At 36.0% G+C, this 21,019-nt stretch overlaps 7 protein-coding genes across 7 annotated transcripts; 3 read left to right on the plus strand and 4 right to left on the minus strand.

Annotated features, from left to right (window-relative positions):
• Positions 1,793–3,642, minus strand: LOC104754617 (vesicle-associated membrane protein 721-like). Its single transcript, XM_010476837.2, has 5 exons — positions 3,339–3,642; positions 2,772–2,913; positions 2,562–2,682; positions 2,326–2,388; positions 1,793–2,171 (listed from the first exon to the last, which is right to left on the minus strand). The coding sequence occupies exons 1-5, from the start codon at positions 3,526–3,528 to the stop codon at positions 2,028–2,030; spliced, it is 660 nt and encodes a 219-aa protein (XP_010475139.1). The 5' UTR covers positions 3,529–3,642; the 3' UTR covers positions 1,793–2,027.
• On the plus strand, positions 4,623–6,654 carry LOC104754618 (putative vesicle-associated membrane protein 726). The gene is made up of 5 exons (XM_010476838.1): positions 4,623–5,399; positions 5,728–5,869; positions 5,971–6,091; positions 6,179–6,241; positions 6,341–6,654. Exons 1-5 carry the CDS (start codon positions 5,210–5,212, stop codon positions 6,482–6,484), a joined length of 660 nt encoding a protein of 219 aa, XP_010475140.1. The 5' UTR covers positions 4,623–5,209; the 3' UTR covers positions 6,485–6,654.
• On the minus strand, positions 6,761–8,204 carry LOC104754619 (protein SULFUR DEFICIENCY-INDUCED 2). Its single transcript, XM_010476839.2, has 4 exons — positions 8,014–8,204; positions 7,690–7,902; positions 7,458–7,613; positions 6,761–7,358 (listed from the first exon to the last, which is right to left on the minus strand). Exons 1-4 carry the CDS (start codon positions 8,128–8,130, stop codon positions 6,930–6,932), a joined length of 915 nt encoding a protein of 304 aa, XP_010475141.1. The 5' UTR covers positions 8,131–8,204; the 3' UTR covers positions 6,761–6,929.
• LOC104754620 (uncharacterized protein At4g04775-like) lies at positions 10,867–12,117 on the plus strand. Its single transcript, XM_010476841.1, has 2 exons — positions 10,867–11,341; positions 11,442–12,117. Exons 1-2 carry the CDS (start codon positions 11,168–11,170, stop codon positions 11,739–11,741), a joined length of 474 nt encoding a protein of 157 aa, XP_010475143.1. The 5' UTR covers positions 10,867–11,167; the 3' UTR covers positions 11,742–12,117.
• Positions 12,711–14,846, minus strand: LOC104759072. Its single transcript, XM_019238792.1, has 2 exons — positions 13,437–14,846; positions 12,711–13,351 (listed from the first exon to the last, which is right to left on the minus strand). The coding sequence occupies exons 1-2, from the start codon at positions 14,520–14,522 to the stop codon at positions 12,929–12,931; spliced, it is 1,509 nt and encodes a 502-aa protein (XP_019094337.1). The 5' UTR covers positions 14,523–14,846; the 3' UTR covers positions 12,711–12,928.
• On the plus strand, positions 15,929–16,968 carry LOC104754621. The gene is made up of 2 exons (XM_010476842.2): positions 15,929–16,576; positions 16,743–16,968. The coding sequence occupies exon 1, from the start codon at positions 16,342–16,344 to the stop codon at positions 16,519–16,521; it is 180 nt and encodes a 59-aa protein (XP_010475144.1). The 5' UTR covers positions 15,929–16,341; the 3' UTR covers positions 16,522–16,576; positions 16,743–16,968.
• Positions 17,044–20,180, minus strand: LOC104754622 (ankyrin repeat domain-containing protein 13C-like). Its single transcript, XM_010476843.2, has 2 exons — positions 17,754–20,180; positions 17,044–17,658 (listed from the first exon to the last, which is right to left on the minus strand). The coding sequence occupies exons 1-2, from the start codon at positions 19,368–19,370 to the stop codon at positions 17,290–17,292; spliced, it is 1,986 nt and encodes a 661-aa protein (XP_010475145.1). The 5' UTR covers positions 19,371–20,180; the 3' UTR covers positions 17,044–17,289.

Raw genomic sequence — 21,019 nt, forward strand, 5'->3', positions numbered from 1 at the left:
TTATCGAGATAGTGGACCAAAAAAGGATGATGGACCAAAAGAAGATGGTGGACCAAAAGAAGATGTCGAGGAAGATGAACCAAAAGAGGATGGTGGACCAAAAGAAGATGTTGAGGATGATGAACTAAAAGAGAATGATAGACCAAAAGAGGATGATGTGGATGAGGGTGGACCAAAATATGACGTGGAGGATTGGGTTTCTCGCCGGCATCTTTCTCCATATAATCTTGTCCATCATCAACATATTGTCCATCATTCACATTTTGTCCATCATCCACATCTTGTCCATCATCCGCATATTGTCTATCATCCGCATCTTGTTGATCATCGGCATCTTGTCCATCATCCTCATTTTGTCTATCATCCGCATCTTGTCCATCATTCACATCTTGTCCATCATCCGCATCTTGTCCATCATCCATATCTTGTCCATCATCTATATCTTGTCCATCATCCGTATTTTGTCTATCAACAGCATAGTGTTTATCAGGGGTATTTATGTCTTTTTAAGTAGATTGTGACATTGTGGAAAAGAAAAAGAAAAAGTGGCATTTTGACTAAAGTTTTTTACTATTCATGGCATTTTTATTAATTAACTCAATTAAGAATACCTTCTCCGTTGAACGAGAAAAGTACCGGACTAGTTACAGGTCAACGTATATATATATATAAGGTATATTTTCATAACACGACGACATTTGACAGCGTATATTTTCGATACATGTCCTCACTTAACAATTATTAAATTTTTTTAATTTATTTTCTTCAAAAATACATACATTACTTTTTATATTCACTAAATTTACATGATATTGATGTACTATAAAAAATATATTGACATTTATGCAATGTCCTTTTAGTAATTATATATATATATATCATTAATCAATATTTTATATAATTAACATAACATNATTTTGTCTATCAACAGCATAGTGTTTATCAGGAGTATTTATGTCTTTTTAAGTAGATGTTGTGGCATTGTGGAAAAGAAAAAGTGGCATTTTGACTAAAGTTTTTTACTGTTCATGGCATTTTTATTAATTAACTCTTGTGATATTTGGTTGTTTCTTAATTTGGCTAATGAATCAGTGAATCACAGTTGCTAAGGGGGTGTATTCAAACCATGATTTTGGAGAATTTGATGGGATTTAGAAAATTTAGAATTTTGATAGATTTTAGGGAAGTTCATATGATTTTCTGTAAAATTCTTTCAAATACCACCTAAAACCATGAGATTTGTGTTTCTGTATTTTTAACTAAACAAATCCTCCAGAATCCTAAAAGTTATTAAAATACTAATCCACAAAACTGTTTTGAATAACAGTGGATTTTAAAGTAGATTTTTAAATCATCAGTTCAATAACAAGAGATTTTAATGGATTTTAAAGTAGATTTTTAAATCATCAGTTCAATAACAGTGGATTTTAATAGACTTTTTAAAATCCATGATTAAATAACATAGAATTTGTAAATTTCACACAAATCACTTAAAATGTCAAGTTGAATACACCCCTAAGACAACAGCCTTCAAGTTCAAGATCTACTCGGGCGTTTACGATTTTGTACAAACAACCTCGGAGGTGGTAAAAAAGGTACGATTTAAAGTATAAATATACTGCCATATCTCTACTAACGATATATAGGCAGTGCACTCTCATATATATTTGAAGTTACCACCTCACAAGTCACATCACGTCGTGCTATCGTCAATATTATCACAATTATCAATATCAGTTCATTATTATCATCACCATAAGCAAGTTCATTATTATCATCACCATAAGCAATCTTCAGTCAACAAAATCATTTAATACTTTCCGATCTCTTGTCAAATACTGACTGGTTCGCAAGGGATCAATGTCATCAGATGCAAGCAATATAGCAAATGAGTAGCATACATATATGTCTATCTATACAAAACCAATTCAAGCAGAAACATTAGAATGAGGATCGAACAATAAAAGAGAAGGCCAGTACGATGTACCGAGTGAGAAAGATCTCAGAAGGTTTTGAATATTATGGGCTTAACACTTAAAGCCATGGCAAACTGAGAGCACGATGATGAGAATCAGGGCGACAATGATGGCAAGAACTATCAGTTTTATCTTCATGTTCTGAAGCCACATCTTTCTTCTCATCTGCGTTCCCGTTGTTCTGAAATCTTGTGCCTGTAGCAATTGGGAGTTTAATTAAACACAAGATATGATAAAAGGATGAACCAGTTATGAACTCAAAGGAAGTATGATATGCATGTTCAACTTTCTGTGTGAGTGTGTAGTCATATATATACGTATGAAGGAGATAAGTGCATCAGAGTCTAACCTGTGAGCGAAGATTTTCGGTTTTGTCAACCAAAAGCTCAATTTTCTCGCCACGGTCAAGAACCTGCAAATGAATAAGTTCGATTGGTAAACTGGTCTTTTTATTCAAGTGGTGATGCATTGAATAATAATCAAACAAAGAGATTTCAGTAACTTAGTATTACTAGAATGGCCTCTTTCAGATGGGATCATAGATATAAAAATATACATTGACGAAGGAAAGGATCAGATTCAAACCTTCTCGATGTTTTCCATCATTACACCCTTAACTTCAGACACTTGGGCCTTCACCTTAGCAAGCTTGCTAATCTCATCAGGATGATCCATGCAATACTGCATATGCTCTTTCAGTTTAGAGCTTCAGAGTAACCATAAGGAATCAGTCCACGAATACGGAATAGAAAAAATCGTTGACATAAACAGAATAGATTAGAGAAGAGAAAGTACCCAAACTCCTTATTCAAGCTGTTAGCTTGAGCAGTTGCCGCCTTACCACCACCATATCTCTTGTTAAAATCCTCTTTTACTCTTTCCAAGAAGGCCATCGGAATCTGCCTCCCAGCAGAATCAACCGCAACAACACAATAGGCTACACAAGAAAAAACAAAATCAATCTCATACAGCAGAAGACATCGAAAATAAAGCAATAAAGCCCCATGACCTAAGAAACAACAAGCAAATAAGTTATGCAAATCAAGTAAAACCCCTATCACAGATCAATGTTGGTGCTCCTCCACATAGTATCAGCCTAAGTTACTACGGATTCTCACAAAAGCTGAGTTAAAAAGTATACGCAATGCTCTACAGAGATCTATACAATGAATAGAAATCAAACCCTAAAAAGCGTTTGTTCAGGGGGTTTCTGAGAGAAATCAGATACACAAATCCACACGAATCTAGATAGAAACCGAATAAACCTAGATAGAAATCGAGGCAAGCATTGGAGTGGTGTAACGATTAAAAGAAGAAGACATCGAAACCTAGAAAGATCAAAAACAAAAAAAGGTGACTTACTGAAACCATCTTCGACAAGGTAGTTGAAGGTGTGACCGTCGCAGTTGTAGGTGAACTTGTTGTTGGAAGAAGGAAGCTTCTGGAGGCACTGAGCAGCGATCGAGGTGAAATTACCTTTGAAATCAGTGAACTCGACGAGGATCACCATGCCGCGAGCAACGAAACTGTAGATCAGAGATTGTTGCGCCATTATTTTCTTTCCCTAAATCTCCGATCCAATCGACCGTCCGATCAGAGAATCTTTTTTTTATAGGCGGTCGCGAAAAAAGAAAAAAAAAAAAAAACTACAGATCTAGAAGACTAGCAAACAACAAAACGCGGACTAAAGTGGACACGGGGAGAAGTAAAGGAGCTAAGGGTAATGTTGTCATTTAACGTAATCAGATTTGGGTTCAAATAAATAATGTATAAAACCTAGAAATTTAAGGACTAAAAAGCAATTTCGGAACCTGTGAGAGATCAAATCAAATCTCGAGAAATAGATGGACCCACCGGATCGAGCCAAAAAGCTCGTGGAGTCTGCGGATGGCAAATTATTACCAATTTTAGGACATGTTTCAGGTCCCATGGTCGAAGAGAAACACAGAGCCTGTCTCTGTCTTCTTCTTCAAAATATCTCCTTTTTTCGTTTCCAAATTCATCATATTGATCCCAGTCAGTCTTAGCTCAGTTACAGATTTAAAATAAAATGTTTATAATTTAACAGAGAAACGAATTGATTATAACTCGTAGTAGATTGAGATATAATAAGGGTAAAAGCATAAACTAAGTTTTCTTAATTCTTACAATCAAAGCTAACACCTATTAGCCATATACTAACAAGAAATTTCACATTCTTTTAGAAAAGAATAGTGGTTTTGGTTTCTTGCTAAGGGAAACAAACGGCCATAACAAGGAAATAAGCTTCTTTCTTTTGTTTGTTGTAATGGCTTCAAATTTGTGTGGACCGGACGGAGCTCATAAAGTCATTAATATCTTGTTACACCAACAAAATTTATAACTTTTATCTACCATTATCTCTTGTCATCGATAACGTATAATTGCTCTGCATTATTTAGAACCGGCTAATTTATTTTGTTAACGTGTTCCTAAATATTTGATCAACAATCAAACTCAACATCCAAATAATTAAAAAGAAAAACTTTAGTAGTTAGGTTGTGGTTAGAACTTGGTGAATTGGAATGCAAGTAAAGGTTATGTTGTTGCAACATTATCTTATTGATCATTCTTTAAGTAACCTCACTACTTTCATAAATATTAGTATTAACTTGCAACCGAAAAAAAGAACAAGTCAAACTTTGAGAAAAAATTAACAACTAAAACAAACCCTTATACTACTCTGTGGTATTGCAATTTTCTTAATTCGTTTCCACTATATATTTTTCTCTTAGAAGTTCATCGAATCATTTATATATATATATATATATATATCCACTGTAGATATGAGATGTATTTTTTTTTTTTTTTTGTGAATTAAGTAGTAAACATTTGAATTGAAATCGATCCACCGTGGCGTAAAAAGTAAAAAGACTACAACAATTAATACGCGACTATATCGAAGATGAATTTATTTTGTTAGTTACCTTTTTAATATTTAAAATTCGAAATTTGAACGTTAGGAAAAAGGAAAAGGAAAAATTAAAGTCAAGTGTTTGTCGCGCAAATCGAGCGTTCTCATACAATAATAATAATTTTGTTATCTCTTCTTCTCCGATCTCTGCGTCCTGCTCTCTCTATCGCTACCACCCCTCGTTCCCTTTTGATTTTTTCTTTTTTCTTTTACATCGTTTACTAATCTCTCTGATCCGGTTTGTGGTGTTGTTTAATTAGTGTTTCTTTTTCTTTCTCTTTGTTATCAAACTTAAGAAAGAATGGGACAACAATCTCTGATCTACAGCTTCGTCGCTCGTGGTACGGTGATCCTCGTCGAATACACCGAGTTCAAAGGTAATTTCACCTCTGTAGCCGCTCAGTGCCTCCAGAAGCTTCCGTCCTCGAACAATAAGTTTACCTACAACTGCGACGGTCACACTTTCAATTACCTCGCTGAAAATGGCTTCAGTATGTCTCTCCCTCCCTATCTCAAAACACGTTCTCATGTTTATTTTTGCCTCGATTCGTTTTTGTTTTTTCTTATTTTCGATCTACATGTTCTACATCAATGCATCTTTGGTTGCACTCGTTTCTTGCGGAACTGTTTACGTATGTGAATCTTTGGTTATTTTTTCATGCATGTCTTTGTTGGATGTAATCTTTGATCATTTGATATTATGTTTGGAAGCCTTTTTGATACTCTGTTTTTGGGAATCAAATGCACCACGTTTATATATGCATCAGATGGGGATGTGATGTAATAAGAGATCTTTCATTCTCTCTTTTTGGTATGCAGCCTATTGTGTTGTTGTTGTGGAATCTGCTGGGAGGCAGATACCAATGGCTTTCTTGGAGCGAGTCAAGGAGGATTTTAGCAAGAGATATGGTGGTGGCAAAGCTTCCACTGCTAAAGCCAACAGCTTGAACAGAGAATTCGGGTACTTTTTTTGAGTTTTTACATTAATAAATATCACCATAACTATACTCCAACTGCATCTTTTGTGGTTGTGTGTTTTAAACTGGTTTTGTTGTAATTCAGGTCTAAATTGAAGGAGCACATGCAGTACTGTGCGGATCATCCTGAGGAGATTAGCAAACTGTCCAAGGTTAAGGCTCAAGTGACTGAAGTGAAGGGTGTTATGATGGAGAACATTGAGAAGGTTAGAATCAATTGATCCCATGTCTTCTTTGGAAACTCATCACACGTAAGCTGAATGTGTTGTGTCTGCAATTCATTCTCATGACAGGTCCTTGACCGTGGTGAGAAAATCGAGCTATTAGTTGACAAAACTGAGAACCTTCGCTCACAGGTTAGTAACCACATCTCTAATACGGCATAAACACTACATATAGACATCTTATCAAGTGGTAACATGCTCTTCTTTTTTTTTCTGAATATTTTACAAAAGGCACAAGATTTTAGAACACAAGGAACAAAGATGAAAAGAAAGTTGTGGTTTGAAAACATGAAGATAAAGCTCGTAGTCTTTGGCATCGTCGTTGCTTTGATTCTCATCATCATTTTGTCGGTTTGCCATGGCTTCAAGTGTTAAACTCGATCCAGATGGATATATCAGACCAACATTGCTACTAATCTGATTAGAGATCCTCCCAGTATAGTTTATCCCTTTTTCTCGTTTTCTTCTGTATTTTCCTACTTTTAGGCATAACAATGTGACTCGGTACCAAGAATGATCCTTAGGAAACCAACTGTTTTTAAGCATTTCTTTGATTTACTTACTATTATAGGTCAGGCTTTTATACTTTTGTATTCTATATGATGTCTAACGATCAGCTTTACATTCTTCCAACTAAATTATTTATAGATATAACATCACTATTTGGAATGAGATTCTATTAGACATTACAGTGATAACAGATAACGACACCCAAAACAAAAGCTTACAAGAAGTAAACTCTATATTACTACATCCTTTCTAACCAAAAAAGTTTCTATTTCTGTATTCAAAACCATCAAAATCCACACACAGAGAATCATCAACAAGCTAATTGATCTCTCAGTGGTAAGATTTCTTCGAAAATCGGAAGCCTTCTTGTCCTATAAGGCCTCCTCCATTCCTTGACAAAATCATCAAACCCTTCGACAACTGCAATCTCATCCATACCAACATCACATTCCACAGACACAGAAGCTAAAACCGGTGCTTCCTTCTCCTGTGGGTCTAGCTCACTCAATATCTCTTGAACACGAGCCTTCAACCTCGGATCACCAAACCCTTCTTTGTTCTCTGTTAGTACATGACGAGAGAGAATCGACCTTGCCTCATCGTACTTCCCTTGCTTGATAAGACATGTGCATAAATTACAAGCCTTGTTAGCATCTGGCTCTATCACTTGAGCTTTCCTGTAAACGGTTTCAGCCGCTGTGTAGTCCCTTAGCTGCATATAAGCCCATCCCAAGTTTCCCTATAACATCCGTAACACATTCATTCATTCTCATAAGTTCATTGATCAAGAAAGAGACTTCAGAAATCTAAAAGAGACTAAATGAGAACAAAATCATACCAAGATCCTAGAGGTTTCTTTCTCGACCGTGACCTGAAATTTCTTGCCATGAGATCTGGCAGTCTTTGTTGGTTTGCCATTGAAAGCTTCTCCTTGATATATCATCCAAAGCTTTTGCTTCAATAACTCAACTTGCTCTTCAATCCTCCCACATTTCTGCTCAGAATTCAAAATACCAATATTGTCAATTTCACAATCTAAGAATAAAGAAGAGAAGAAGATTATTTTATACCTTGAAAAGATCGATGAGGACATTGTCAAGTGATTCTTGAGCTTGCCTAGAACAAAGATCTCTAAAGGAATGAATAGCTTCAATGGCTTCCTCAGCTCTGTTCTGTTGTTTCATCAACAAAGCCATGTCTTTAAGAGCACTATCAACTCTATCTCTCGCTTTAATCGCTCTCCAAAACAACTCTATCGCTGCTTCTGCATCTTTCTCCACCAACTGAAACCAAACCAAAAAAACATCAATCCAAAATTTTTTTAAAAAATCAGTTTCCTCAGCCAGAGCAAATATAGTATATAAATCAAAAATCGTTTTGGTTTGTTCTTTTACCTGAACATGTTTGGCTCGGACATAAGGACTGTCTCCATGAGGTAGCTTATGGACAACGTTGTACGCTGCCGACGACGAGTCTACTCCTCCTCTCCTCTGAATCATGGTCATCATCATAATCAACTCTAAATGAAGAAACCTACTTTTTCTCTCTTTCTAGGGGGTGTGGGTTGTGTGAGGAAATAAGTTATATTGTGGAAGAAGAAGACGGAACCTGGACGGGTTATAGTCTTGGTTCATTATCGTCAACTGGATCTAAAATACCGAGTGCTGGTCGTTTTTTTAACCTATAAAATATTGCCACGTACCCTATCCGTCCCCATTATTCTCTCACGACTTCGAGACTTGGCCAAATTTTGTTTTTTTTTTTTTTTTGATTTTTCTTTTTCAGTTAGGTCTTCTTGTTTTGATTTTTTTTTTTCAAATCTAACCTCTTTCGATAACGCCCACCATCCTTAATTAACTGTGTGTCTGCCGCTGAATGTGGTTATTTTTTAATGCAAAAACCTTCGTATAAAAAAATGTATTTATTTATTTTGATAAAACAAACTTTGAGTTTTGGGATTATTGTGGTGATTATAGTGTTGAACCAACAAAAATGTGGTGATTATATATAATTAAGGTTATCCAGAAGACCAGAAGTAAAAATAGAAAATAATTCGAAGTCTGAATTTTTTTACCTTTTCTAGTATTATGTCAAATCTTATGCTATTTAGTTTTTTTTATTTTTAGTTCCATGTTTGACATATTTTAGTTTTCAGGGGTTTTTTTTTAATTGTTTTTGAAAGGAAAAATAATAATAAAGCGTCACAAATATCTTTCCCTTCCATCTGTACTGTTCATTTCGAATTCAAAGCAAAGAGATGGACCCACGTGTTACTAATCAGGTGGCCGTACGTGTCGCGTTTACTTTTCTCACACGACGACTTTGCTTTCTTTTAAATAACGTTTGGGCACTATAAGTTTTTCATTTTCTCAATTTTGGCCCTTCTATTTTTTTTTTGTTTCAGTGAGAATTTATCATCGGACCATTATAAATCATTAATTCAAAAAACATTACGCGTTTATTACTACGGATTAAAATTCTTTTTATTTATATTATAATTTTAAAATAATATATAATTTATATGACTATTTTAAAGTTTGTTTTGGATAAAACATTATGCAATAAAATCATATGCTAAATATGATAGCTTGAAAGTAAGTTTTATATTATTAAGTTTTTAATTTTATGTATGAGAAATGTTTATGTTTGTTGTTTGTTTCATTTTAATTTTTGAACATGTTTGTCGAAAGTTTTTTAATATGATCCGTGCTTAGGTAATATTTTATTTTTAACAGCACAATAAGATCTTGAAAATTACGATTAAGTGTGTGATAAATTGCCAAAATTTTATTCATTTTTTTATGTCGAATAGTATATTTTTATGCCTAACAATATATATTTTATAACAATATATGGAATACTAAAGATTTTATTTTGAAATATTCTCTTTAAAATGATTTTTTGGGGATATTCTTTAATGTATTTATATATAACCTATTTTGTAACCAACTTATAAAAATTATATAGTCTACAAAAAAAAATTGTGTACTTCCGTTTTATTATATAAGGGATCATTCATTATATTTTGTGAAGAATCTTATAGAAATGTCAAGAAAAAAGTGATAATATAGACTTTTTCTAAATAATGATATTAGAGGCCTATTTGTAAGATTTTAATCATAAAGTTTCAAACATAGGTAATTTAGTCATTTTCATTAAAATGGATATGAACTGAAAAAATAGAACCACAGAGAAAAAGGTGAAAATCAGAGAGCGTAGAAAATAACTAAATAAAGTGATAGGGCTAATGGAAACATCATAATGATAATTCATTCATGGTCACGCCTTAGCATTCTTTGTTAGGTGTTATTATTACTAAACTATGGCCCCAATGCCAACATATATAACAACATATACCTTCGTCATCTTTTTATTTGTGTTTATACTAATACTAGATATAAAGTTGTAGATGGAGATTTATTCAGTGTAAAATCACACATCTACATATTTTTTTTGAGAGTTAACAAACAAACTATAGTTTATTTGGACCTTAAATGCACCGGTGGTGGACGGCAATCCATCGTTAGTGTCGTCGCCATTGTCACGCTGAGCATTAGTAACATCAGCACACCACGTACCATCTTCTTCGTCTTTTTGTCTAACTTCTATAGATCTGATGCTTATATTCAACATCTCTCTCGAAAAAATATTACTTTGATCATATCATGATGATACTTTTTTTTTCTTTTTTGGTTGAGTAATTAAAATACACTAGGAAATCGTCTCGTGCGATGCCGCACATAATTTTTTTTTTTAAATTAACATTGCTAAGCCATGTTTTAGAAATGAAAATTGATTATAAACCTCTATTTGAGCTATTTTGATTTTAGAATTTCTAAACTGGTTTCTACGGCTATTTATTTTTTTGATTGATCAGGTTTTGTGAAAAATATTTTTACAATCTCTTATAATCTAATCATTTAAAAAAAAAAAATTGGTTGCATTCATCATATGTTCTTTTGCTAAACAAAAAAAAAGGTTAGGTGAGTTAAATCTTTGCATGAAATAGGAAAGTGCTAAGGTGTATACATAAATTGGGATTACTTAACATTTTTTACCCAGCTTCCTCCACATTACAGTCATCACCTTGGCAAAGATATCATAATTTGTGTTGCTGTAACCAACTCTTAATCTTAATATAAATATATAGGCACCCAAAAAAAAAAAATCAAACACCAATACTCCATGGTTAGTTCTGTTTTGGCCCAATATAGTGACCTTTATTTGTAAAAAAAAAGAAGGGAAAACGTCCTGGTTCCCCATGAGAACTATGATATCGTACCAGATGGAGCCCGATCTTTACCCCCGTCCCAGATGGCTCTCATGAAATTCTTCTCAATCTATATACCCATATATCGGGATGTTATCGGTTTAAAGAGTGAACCGATACGATACCGTTCATACCAAATAGAAAACCAAAAATAAAACCTGACTGATGTTAATAATCCGACCCGAGACGATACATCTATAACACATCTATAACTCCATTAAAATCCCCAAATCCTCAAACCCTAAAAGCATAAAATTCTTAAATCGATCTTTGCAACCATGAGTACCGTTTCTGGAGGTTCGAGTGGTTCATCAAATGTTCGACAAAGAGGATTCGTCGTTGGCGTGCCTAAGAGATGCTGGTGTGGGGAACACATCGTGGCAAAGAATTCCAAATCCGAGCCTAATCCTTCTCGGAGATACTTTCGATGTCGAGAAGCAGCAGCAAAGAAGGTACTATGTTATGCTTTGTTTGATGTAGACATCGACCTAATCCAAATCCGAGCCTAATCCTTCTCATCAATTTTCATTGTATTCTATGATATAATGTTAGCTTGTGAACGATAACCACATCTTTAAGTGGGTCGATGAGGCATTGTTGGACGAGGTAGCAACATTGGGTGTTCAATTTGAGAGAGTAAAAGAAGAGATGAAAGAGCGTACAATAGAGACATTGCAAGAACAGAAGCTGAAATTTGAGAAGATGCAAATGGAGTTCGAAAAAGAGCTTTGTGAGAGGGTTGAAGAAGTTTTGTTGGAAGCAAAAGCTGAATTGCAATGTAGGATGAATAAGAGTATAATTGTATGTGTTTTCGGTTTTATGATCTTGTTTGCTCTGTTTAAGCTTGTATGATGAGCTATTGTAAACTATTGTTCGGTTGTAATCTATTGTTGTTCGGTTGTATGCTCTGCTTTATGCTCTTGTTTGTTTTGGTGTTGAGTGTGAACTCCTGTTGGTGTTGCTATTGCATTTAATAAGATAAGACATTCCACATTTCATAAAAGGCAGAACATGATGAACACATGTTCTGAAAACAAGCAGAATGATAACGTTTTGAAATCATGTTCTCAACATGATCACAGACCAAAAACATAACCCTACTAGTCTATTCGACCAAAATACAGATCCAACTAGTCTCTTAAACCAAAAAACAGACCCCTACTACCATAATCTTCAATATTCAGGCTTGTGAAAGTCCTCCACCACCTTGAGATAGTCCTCCACCACCCTGAACAACTTCTCCTCCACCAGATTGAGAAAGTCCACCACCATCTTGAGAAAGTCCACCACCTTGAACAACTTCTCCTCCACCACCCTGAGAAGCCTGAAAAACCGCAAATTTCAAAAAATGAGAACAAGAGACTCATCTTGAGAAATAAAATGAGAAAAAACCGATTAACAACCTGTGTTTGATTCTTCTTCTGGTGGTACCTACGGTTATGCTGATCAGAACCACAAATTCCACAGTGCATTATCCTTTTTTTATGTTTTGGTTTCTTCTTGACAGGAGACTCATTTACACCTGGCTTCCTCTTCTTGTCTGCCTTGGTTATCTTCTTTCTCCCAGGTTGTGGTGGCTCAGGTGGAACATGAACATTCTCACCTAAAGTCGAAGGCCAATGACGAGCACCCCTTTGTGGAGTAATGCCATTTGTGTAGTTAAGCCTCCACATAGCAGTTCGAAACCACTGGCAGACATAGTCATCAGCACTTAACGTCCTCTTCAGAATCACTCCATAGGCATGCTCACATGGAATACCACATATTTGATATTTTTTGCAGGTACAAGTCATATTTTGTAAACTAACTCTGTGTTTGTCTCCATCCAGTGTGACTTCAAAGCACCCATTAGTAGAAGGATGCACCTGGCATTCCGAAGCTTTGTCATGCTCTTTAGCAAGAAACCTTGCCACATATGGAGTACATAAACCTGAAACATCAAAAACCAAGAACATTGCATTAAATATGTAGAAATCATAGACAGTCTTTGAATAAAATCATAGACAATCGTAGAAAATTGCATTAAATTTTGAATAAAGTTAATTACCTTTGTGAGAATGAGAGAGAGCTGAACGCTTGGCAATCCGAACCATAGACAGTCTTCTAACTGTCTCCAACATTGCCACAAACGGTTTCTCCCTTGCTTTGTCGATGGTCTTGTTGAAAGATTCTGTGAAGTTGTTGTCAACATCTTCGCAATAACCCCCCAACTTATAGAAGGCACGACACCAGCTCTTTGGTTTCGACTTCATAACATCATCATACACACCAGTGTCATAAGCGTGTATCTGTTCCAGTCTCTCACCGAACTGTTTTGCATTATAGCTCCAAGCCATATGCCAGAGGAGTGGCTTGATTTGCTTCTTGGAAGGATGAGTCTTCTTCAAGTTCCCATAGATGTGTCTAACACACATTCTATGCTCTATTTGTGGTAACTCCAACTCCACAGCTTTTATCAACCCCTAATTGAGAACCAAAAACCAAACATATTAAAAACGAGAGCATTCACATTTATTAACCAATATAATAAATTAGTTAGATACATACCTTTTGTCGATCAGACACTAAAATGTAACCATCTCCCTCGTTTAGATCCAGGTCAGTCTTCAATCTCTTCACAAACCATAACCAATTGTCTTTGTTCTCAACTTGAACAACACACCAGGCTATTGGATAGATGCCATTGTCTGCATCTCTGCCTAATGCAGCAAGCAACTGTCCCTTGATCTTTGCCTTTAAGAAGGCGCCATCAACTCCTATTATTGGCCGGCAAGTCTGTTTCCAAGTTCTTCTAAGGGCATCGAAACAAACATAAAACCGATTGAAGACGTCTTGACCAGCATCATTCTTAATTGTATCAATCTCCACAACAGACCCTGGATTTGCTTCCAAGATCTCAGCTTGGTAATCTCGCAGTCGTGCAAACTGTTGTTCATACTCATACTCTATCCATCCCAAAGCCTTTCTCCGAGCAGCTTGACATTGTGGCCTAGTAGCGGATATCTTCCACCTTTCCATGATAATCTGTTCAATCCTCAAAGGCTTGTAATGATCCGGTTCCTCTCTAATCTTATCGAGAAAAATTCTAGCTATGACTGGGACCTTAAACATCTCACACTCGCCATTGGGGGTACAACAATGCTTATCAATGTATTTCGTAATCTTCCACAAAGATGCGTTTGGAAGAAGTGCAGCAAACACTTTCCACTCACAATTGCCCTTATCCCCAACACATCTAAACCCGAGTTTATCTTTGTCATACCTGTATTGCTTCAAATTGTAACCAGTATGTAGTGCATAGTCCAAGACACTCTCCTTGAATGCGACCCCATTGTAGAAGGATTGGTCTTTCCACAAAGTTCCATCACCACGTCCGATATCCGTAAACACCCTCTCTGGACCCGCACCACGACCACGACCCGCACCACGACCACGACCTTCTTCCTCGTCGTCACTTTCTGGGTACGTATCATGACGAATCGACTCTTCAGCATCGGTAAATTCCTGAGCAAGCATATCGACGTGAAATTCATCTCGATCCTCTCCTTCTTCATCGTACTCTCGTTCTCCAACACCATCTCTTTGCCCAATACCATCTTGTTGCCCAAAACCAGATCGGATTATTAAATCCATCGATTCAATTTGAGAAATCGATGGTGAAATTTGATTTTCTAGGGTTCGTCGCGAGAGAAAACAAAAAAGAGGTTAAAATGTGATTTTAGGGATTTCTCGGTTGAGGGTTATGTTTCTAATCGGGTCAAAATCAGGTTTTAATCGGGTCGAAATCAGGTTTATTTTGGTTTGTAAACTTCGTCACTCGGTTAATCAAATAGTAAACCAATTAAACCTATAGCAATGGTGAAATAGATGATATCTTCTATTCTCATGGAGATACAAAACGTAAATTACAGATATATGGGTATATAGATTGAAAAGAATTTCAGGAGAGCCATCTGGGACGGGAGTAAAGATCGGGCTCCATCTGGTACGATATCATAGTTCTCATGGGAAACCAGGACGTTTTCCCAAAAAAGAACCAAGGACAAGTGAAACGATGTGAAGAATCTTTCATAAATATCAAGAAAAAGGTGATACTTTTCGTGATAGTACTATAGAGTTTTTCCCTAATAATGATATTAGAGGCCTATCTGTAAGATTTTAATCATTGAATTTGAAACATAAGTAATTTAGTCATTTTCATTACAATGGATCTGAATTGAAAATAGAACCAAGGACAGGTGAAACGATGTCTTGGGAAAAAAGCGGAAATTAGAGAGCGTATAAAAGAACTAATTAAAGTGATAGGGTTAATGGAAACATCATAATGATAATTCATTCCATCGCCACGCCTTAGCATTCTTTGTTAGCTCTTATTATTGCTAACTATGACTCCAATGCCAACATAACAACATATACCTTCATCATCTTTATATTTGTGTATATACTCAGCCCTGTATATACTATATACTATTACTAAATATAGTAAGATGTGCGTTGCACACACAAGAAAAAAAAAGATAAGTAAGTTGTACAGTGTATATAATATATTGATATACCAAGCATCAAGTGTATACAACAAATACATGATATGTTTAGTGCTATATACAGAATGACACATGGATAAGATATGCAAACAAACCAAATGGAAACTTTTCTTTGGGTGTAAACAGTTGGTAATTGAAATGTTATATGATTATGCAGTTTAGACATTTTTTAATGATAGCATGTATATGTATATACATCCATATTTAATATTTTGTATATTATAGGCACATTATAAAGATGATGAGCTAAGTCGCTAACGTTACTCTACAAAATTTATGGGTTTTGTGCTAGCTTTAATAATTGGCAATGATTGAAAATTTGAATTTGGTTTATATAGTTTATAGAATTTAAACTAGTGCTTCTTTGATATGTGATGTAGAACGCTCATCTGGACCAACTTCTCCATTGTTTGTTTAAAGATCCAATACCAACTTATATTTTTCCTGAATGAAACCCCAAACATGTTGAAAAAAAAGAAAAGCAAGAATTGGAAACCCCACAAAAGCGATCCCATATGCCAAAAATGCATCATTGCCTAAACCCACAAAACATTAACACTTAATTACTCTCTTTCTCCTTTTCCTCATGCCTTTTCTTCTCATTACCATCTCTCATTTTCTTCCACGCATCATCTTACAACCTTAATCACACAAACTACAAACATAGTTCTTTTTTTTGTCTTTTGTTTGATAAATCTCTTTTGTCTTAGTTAAGAGAGGTTCTCTGTCTAGTTTGTGTTCAACTGAGTACTACGGGACGGGTTTGGATCGAAATCAGGTCATTAACTTGAACCACCTGGCGACATCAACAAGAGAAAAGTGTACGGCTTTGGTCCGGTCTTGTTACGTACCGTCAAGAACTACTTGTTCCGACGACATTATTAATAAATCGAGCACAAAAGTCGAAGATGCTGGTCGTCTTGGCTTCCGAGGAGGAGGAGGAGGAGGAAGACGGAGGCGACAACATCAGCCACCTAAGAGACACATCGGAAGAAGCTGCATCGCCGTCTCCAGCGAGCCTTGCCGTCTCAAAAGCAACCTCAAGATCAAAACGGAGGCGGAGAAAGGCGTGGATCAGAGGAAAGTAAGCTGGCCTGATGCCCACGGTAAAGATATTGCCCATGTTCAAGAGTTTGAGCTTAGGTAAACTAAGTCTAGACATACAAAAGTTACTCTGTTTTTGGATGATGGATTTGATTTTGTAACTCAGCTAGTTAACTTTGGTTATTAGGAAACCCGTTAATTACCGGTTTACGTTGATCCGGTAAAAATGACATTTAACATGCGTTTTGTGGAATTTATTTTGCAGCGCATCCGAGGACGGAGAACATGCAGGATATTCTAAAAGAAAATATTGTGGTGTCTGTATAATCCAGTGACATTTATTTATCCCTTTTGAATTTTGTGTTTTTCTTTCTCATTAGCACTGCCTCTGAACTGTGTGTTGATTCTAGTAGACTGTTTCGTAAACCCATCATTAAGTAAAAGTGACCTAGGAACTCAAGACACTTGAGAAATAGAGAAATTTGATTTGATCTCATACCAACAATTGCAGCTTATTTCAAGATATATATATAATAATCATATGCAACGATTAATACCAAAAGAAAGAGAAAGAATCATAAGCAAATATAAATAAAGTCACAACAACATTAACCCACATCATTCCTCAATTTCCCCCACCCACTATATATTTAAATTGAATCTGTTTTTTCCCTGGTTTATTAGTACAAGAACCAGGAAAAAAGTTCCATTTGTTTTTTCTTTTTCTTCCAGTAGTAATATAATCCGCTAGATTTTTCCTATTTCAGTATTTTATGTTCTCAGAGATCTTTCTTCTTACTTGTGTTACTCCTTCAGCTGATCTGAGTTGACTTACCCTTCTTAGCCTTACTCTTCTCTTGGATCTTCTTCTTCTTCTCTTCAGATGTGATCCAGTTGTATCCCCTTGGGATTGCAAATGGATCTTGATCGTTCTCGGCTTTACCGATATTAATAACTCCAGAGCTCGAGCTTGTTGATGGACGCTGACTCGGTGTTTTGATCCACTGAAACCATGAGGAGGATGAGGCTGATGAGTTTTGTGTTTCTTCTCTAGGACTGTTCTGAACTGAAGAAGTGGGACTTGATGGTGGCGTGACAAACTCATCTTCAATAGCTTCTAGCTCTTCAAACTTTGTAAATGTAACAAGTACTCTAATCGTAGGAATCACCGGAATAGCAACCTGCAGTAAACAAAAACAAATCCAAATGAAATTAGTAACTAGTTGGACTAACATGATGATTCTGATCACAGAAGGTTATATAAAACAGAACAGACCTTGACTGGGAATGTTCCGGAAGGTAGTTTCGTAGTCATAAGCTCTCTCAAACGCCGAATTGCTTTGACTTTATTTGCAAGGATATCGAGCAATGGAAGAAGTTCTTTTGTCTGTAATGGAAACCTCTCAGAAAGCCAAAGAACTGGTCTAAGCCCTTTCTTGTACTCGTTCTCTTTGCTTCCTTCTTTTCGCTTGCTACTTCCGCTGCCTTCTGATGTTGAAGCTGCTTTTGATGAATCTCTTAATCCCCTGTTTTCGTCCCTCACAACAGTCTCAACCGTTGAGTGTCTTCCAGGTTTTATCGGTCTTCCTCCACGAGATGGAGAATCATCGTCCCCAAGAAGATCGCTTACTTTCTCATCTACACTAAGTGAACTTCTTGGAGGAACACTACTTCGTTTGTGCGCTTCCTCTCGTTTCCTCCATCCACTGAACCATCCTTTCTTCTCCTGTTTGCAATACCCGTTTCCATCCGTTACTGGAATCTCTCGCTCCTCGAAAGAACAACTATTCTGCTTTTGAGAAATCTCGCTGCTAGAAGATTCTTCCGGTGAATCCAACTTGAGCGCTAACTCCAGCTGCTTCTTCTCGTCTTCCGTCAAGATATCTCCAAGATCCTCGCTTTCTGTATCGTTTTCTTGATTAATGTTTGAGAAAAGCTCCTCATCGGTCATCGCACCCGGTACTCTTCTTGATTTTATACTAACAACTACGTTGTGCATATCATACACTTTAGCTTTCCATTGCCCAACCATTTCTGTCTTCTCTTGACGTCTCCATGTTAACTGCGGGAAGAGAACAGCTTGAGTAACATCGATCCCGGGTCTGAAAATGCTTGTCTTGGACATTGCAGCCACTTCTTGGCGAACTTCTTCTTCTGATGCAGCAGCTCCAGCGCCGTCTAAAGCATTCATAATCTCCTTATCCTTATGTGAAATCATAAGAAGAGAACCAGAAGGAACTTTACCATCCTCAGACCCATCACCAAGAAACAGTATAGTCTGATCTGATCTTTGAATCCTGAAACCATCAAAACCAGCCAATGTCATATCCGCTCTAAGATTAGCACCCCTCTTCCAAATCTTATAAGTATCCGAAGGCGCCACCCTAGAAATGAAAGGTATAACAGAACTCTCGAAATGGAAAGTGATCTCCATATAGAAATCTCTCATTCTATGCATCGTAGCCAAAAGCCGAGGCAACCTCCTGCACCATTTAGCCCAAGCCAAAGGCTGATAATGCCTCACAATGATCATAGCGATCCTCTCTTCTCTACCACAAATAGCTTCTTGTAATGCGCTCCATCCATGCTCATTCTGCAAGCTCCAATCAGCACCTGATGCCATAAGCATCTCAGCTGAGGTCTCATCACCGAGCTTTACAGCTAAATGGAGAGCCGTGTCTCGGTTCACGACGTCACGCCTGTCTATAACAGAAGCGATTGAATCAGCTTTTGTCTCTTCAGCTACAGAAGCTGATTCGTTCTTAACCTCAGAAGGGTCACGCATCTTTGGAAGAGCGGATAACAGTTTCTTGAGACCAGCATAATCTCTGGTGACAACAGCGTGATGAACAGGGCTATGACCGTACTTGGTAACATCAATGCTGCTTGCCATATCTCTCAGTAGTGGGATGGGATATATAACAAACTAAAAGCTTTTTAAAAGACTCAAAAAGAGAAACCTAACTCGAGTTGTTACATCATCTTAAAAAACCTAAAACCCTTTCAACACAGACCAATTTTATAAACCTAATTGCAAACAAATCTGGAAAAATTGGAGATAAAACCCAAAAACCCAAGCAAAATCCCCAAGTGGCTAGAGGAAAGCCGACAGCTTTGAACAGATATAAGACACTAGGAATCGAAATTCAAATCATTCAACAAACCCGAAAACAAATCGAAATTGGAAATCCTAAACCCAGGAAAAAATTTGCCAAAAAAGGAAACTTTTTTATATACCCAGATCAAGAAGCAGAGACGGAGGATTGAAAAGCTAATCAAAGAGCTGCTGATACCAACCACAAGTAAGGGGAAGTTATCTTTCTTTTTATTTCGCTGTAGAGAAGAGAGCAAATGATTCTTAGCCTTTCCCCGAAAGCCAAAACAACAAAAAAAAAAAAAAAAAACACAAAAAGAAGCCTCGAGATTCGTTGCTTCCGAGGAATCAGATCCGACCCAGATCGGGGAAAACCCACCCGAGAAGATTTGGTCTCGTGGAAAGAAGAGATCTAAAGCAGAGAGACAAGTACAACAAGTGTAAGATTTTTCCAAGTTGTGGAAGAAAGGAATAAATTTTCTTGAGAGAGAGAGAGAGAGAGAGAGAGGCAGAGGAACCGAAGATGGACACGGTTCCTTTTGGCTGTCTGTCTCTCCAAATGGGAAGGTTCAAAGTCTCGGTCGGGAAGCTTACATATGGAATCTTGAAAACAACTTTACTAGTTAGATTTCATAACCGTTAAAAGCTAGCTACCTCCTCTCTCCCAATTTAATGAATGAATATATTGAATTCAATACTCAAGATTTTTATTATTAAAAAGTCATAAGTATAAAACAATTAGCATTATTACATATTAGAAAATCATGTAGAACGGATTTACTAGAATTGAAACAAAACAAATTCTTAGAAATTAGTTACCAAACAAAATACTAATAGTAATGTTTTTTTTTAATAATAATATTACTTTTAATAGTATACATTATATATATTGGATAGAGAAAAAGCCAAATTGAAGCTAAAAAAAAGAGAGAGAGAGAGAGAAGATATTTCCTCGAATAATTCATTAAGAAACGGCCAAAATAATTGGTTTTGAGGCAATTGGTGACTTGATTATCCCAATAAATGATTTTATTGTACTACTATGTTTTTTGTTTTTCTTAGTTTTGCTATTAAACAAATCCCAAAGAAAAGAAAAAAAGTACATTTGTCCTTATATTTTTGTCAAACTTACTTGATGATGAGTCATGAGTGCGTTCAATGCGTATGTAACTGATTTCCAATATATACCTATTTCAAATTTTAAACTATACTATTAAATTGACTTTGAAAAATCTATTTTATCGTTGAAAGGGAAACAATGCCGTAAATCAAATTGTTAATATCAGTTTGCATTAGTTGATAATATTAAGCTGAAATTTTTAAGTATTTCGAAGCCACATCAAAATAAGAATGATATTTAGAGTTGTTAACAATATGACATAATAAAATTAGACGATTGGACTCTAATTAGAGTTTTTTTTTTTAACATTTTTTTATTATATATTAGA

The sequence above is a fragment of the Camelina sativa genome, chromosome 17 (genome assembly GCF_000633955.1).
Source record: "Camelina sativa cultivar DH55 chromosome 17, Cs, whole genome shotgun sequence".
NCBI lineage: Eukaryota > Viridiplantae > Streptophyta > Magnoliopsida > Brassicales > Brassicaceae > Camelina > Camelina sativa.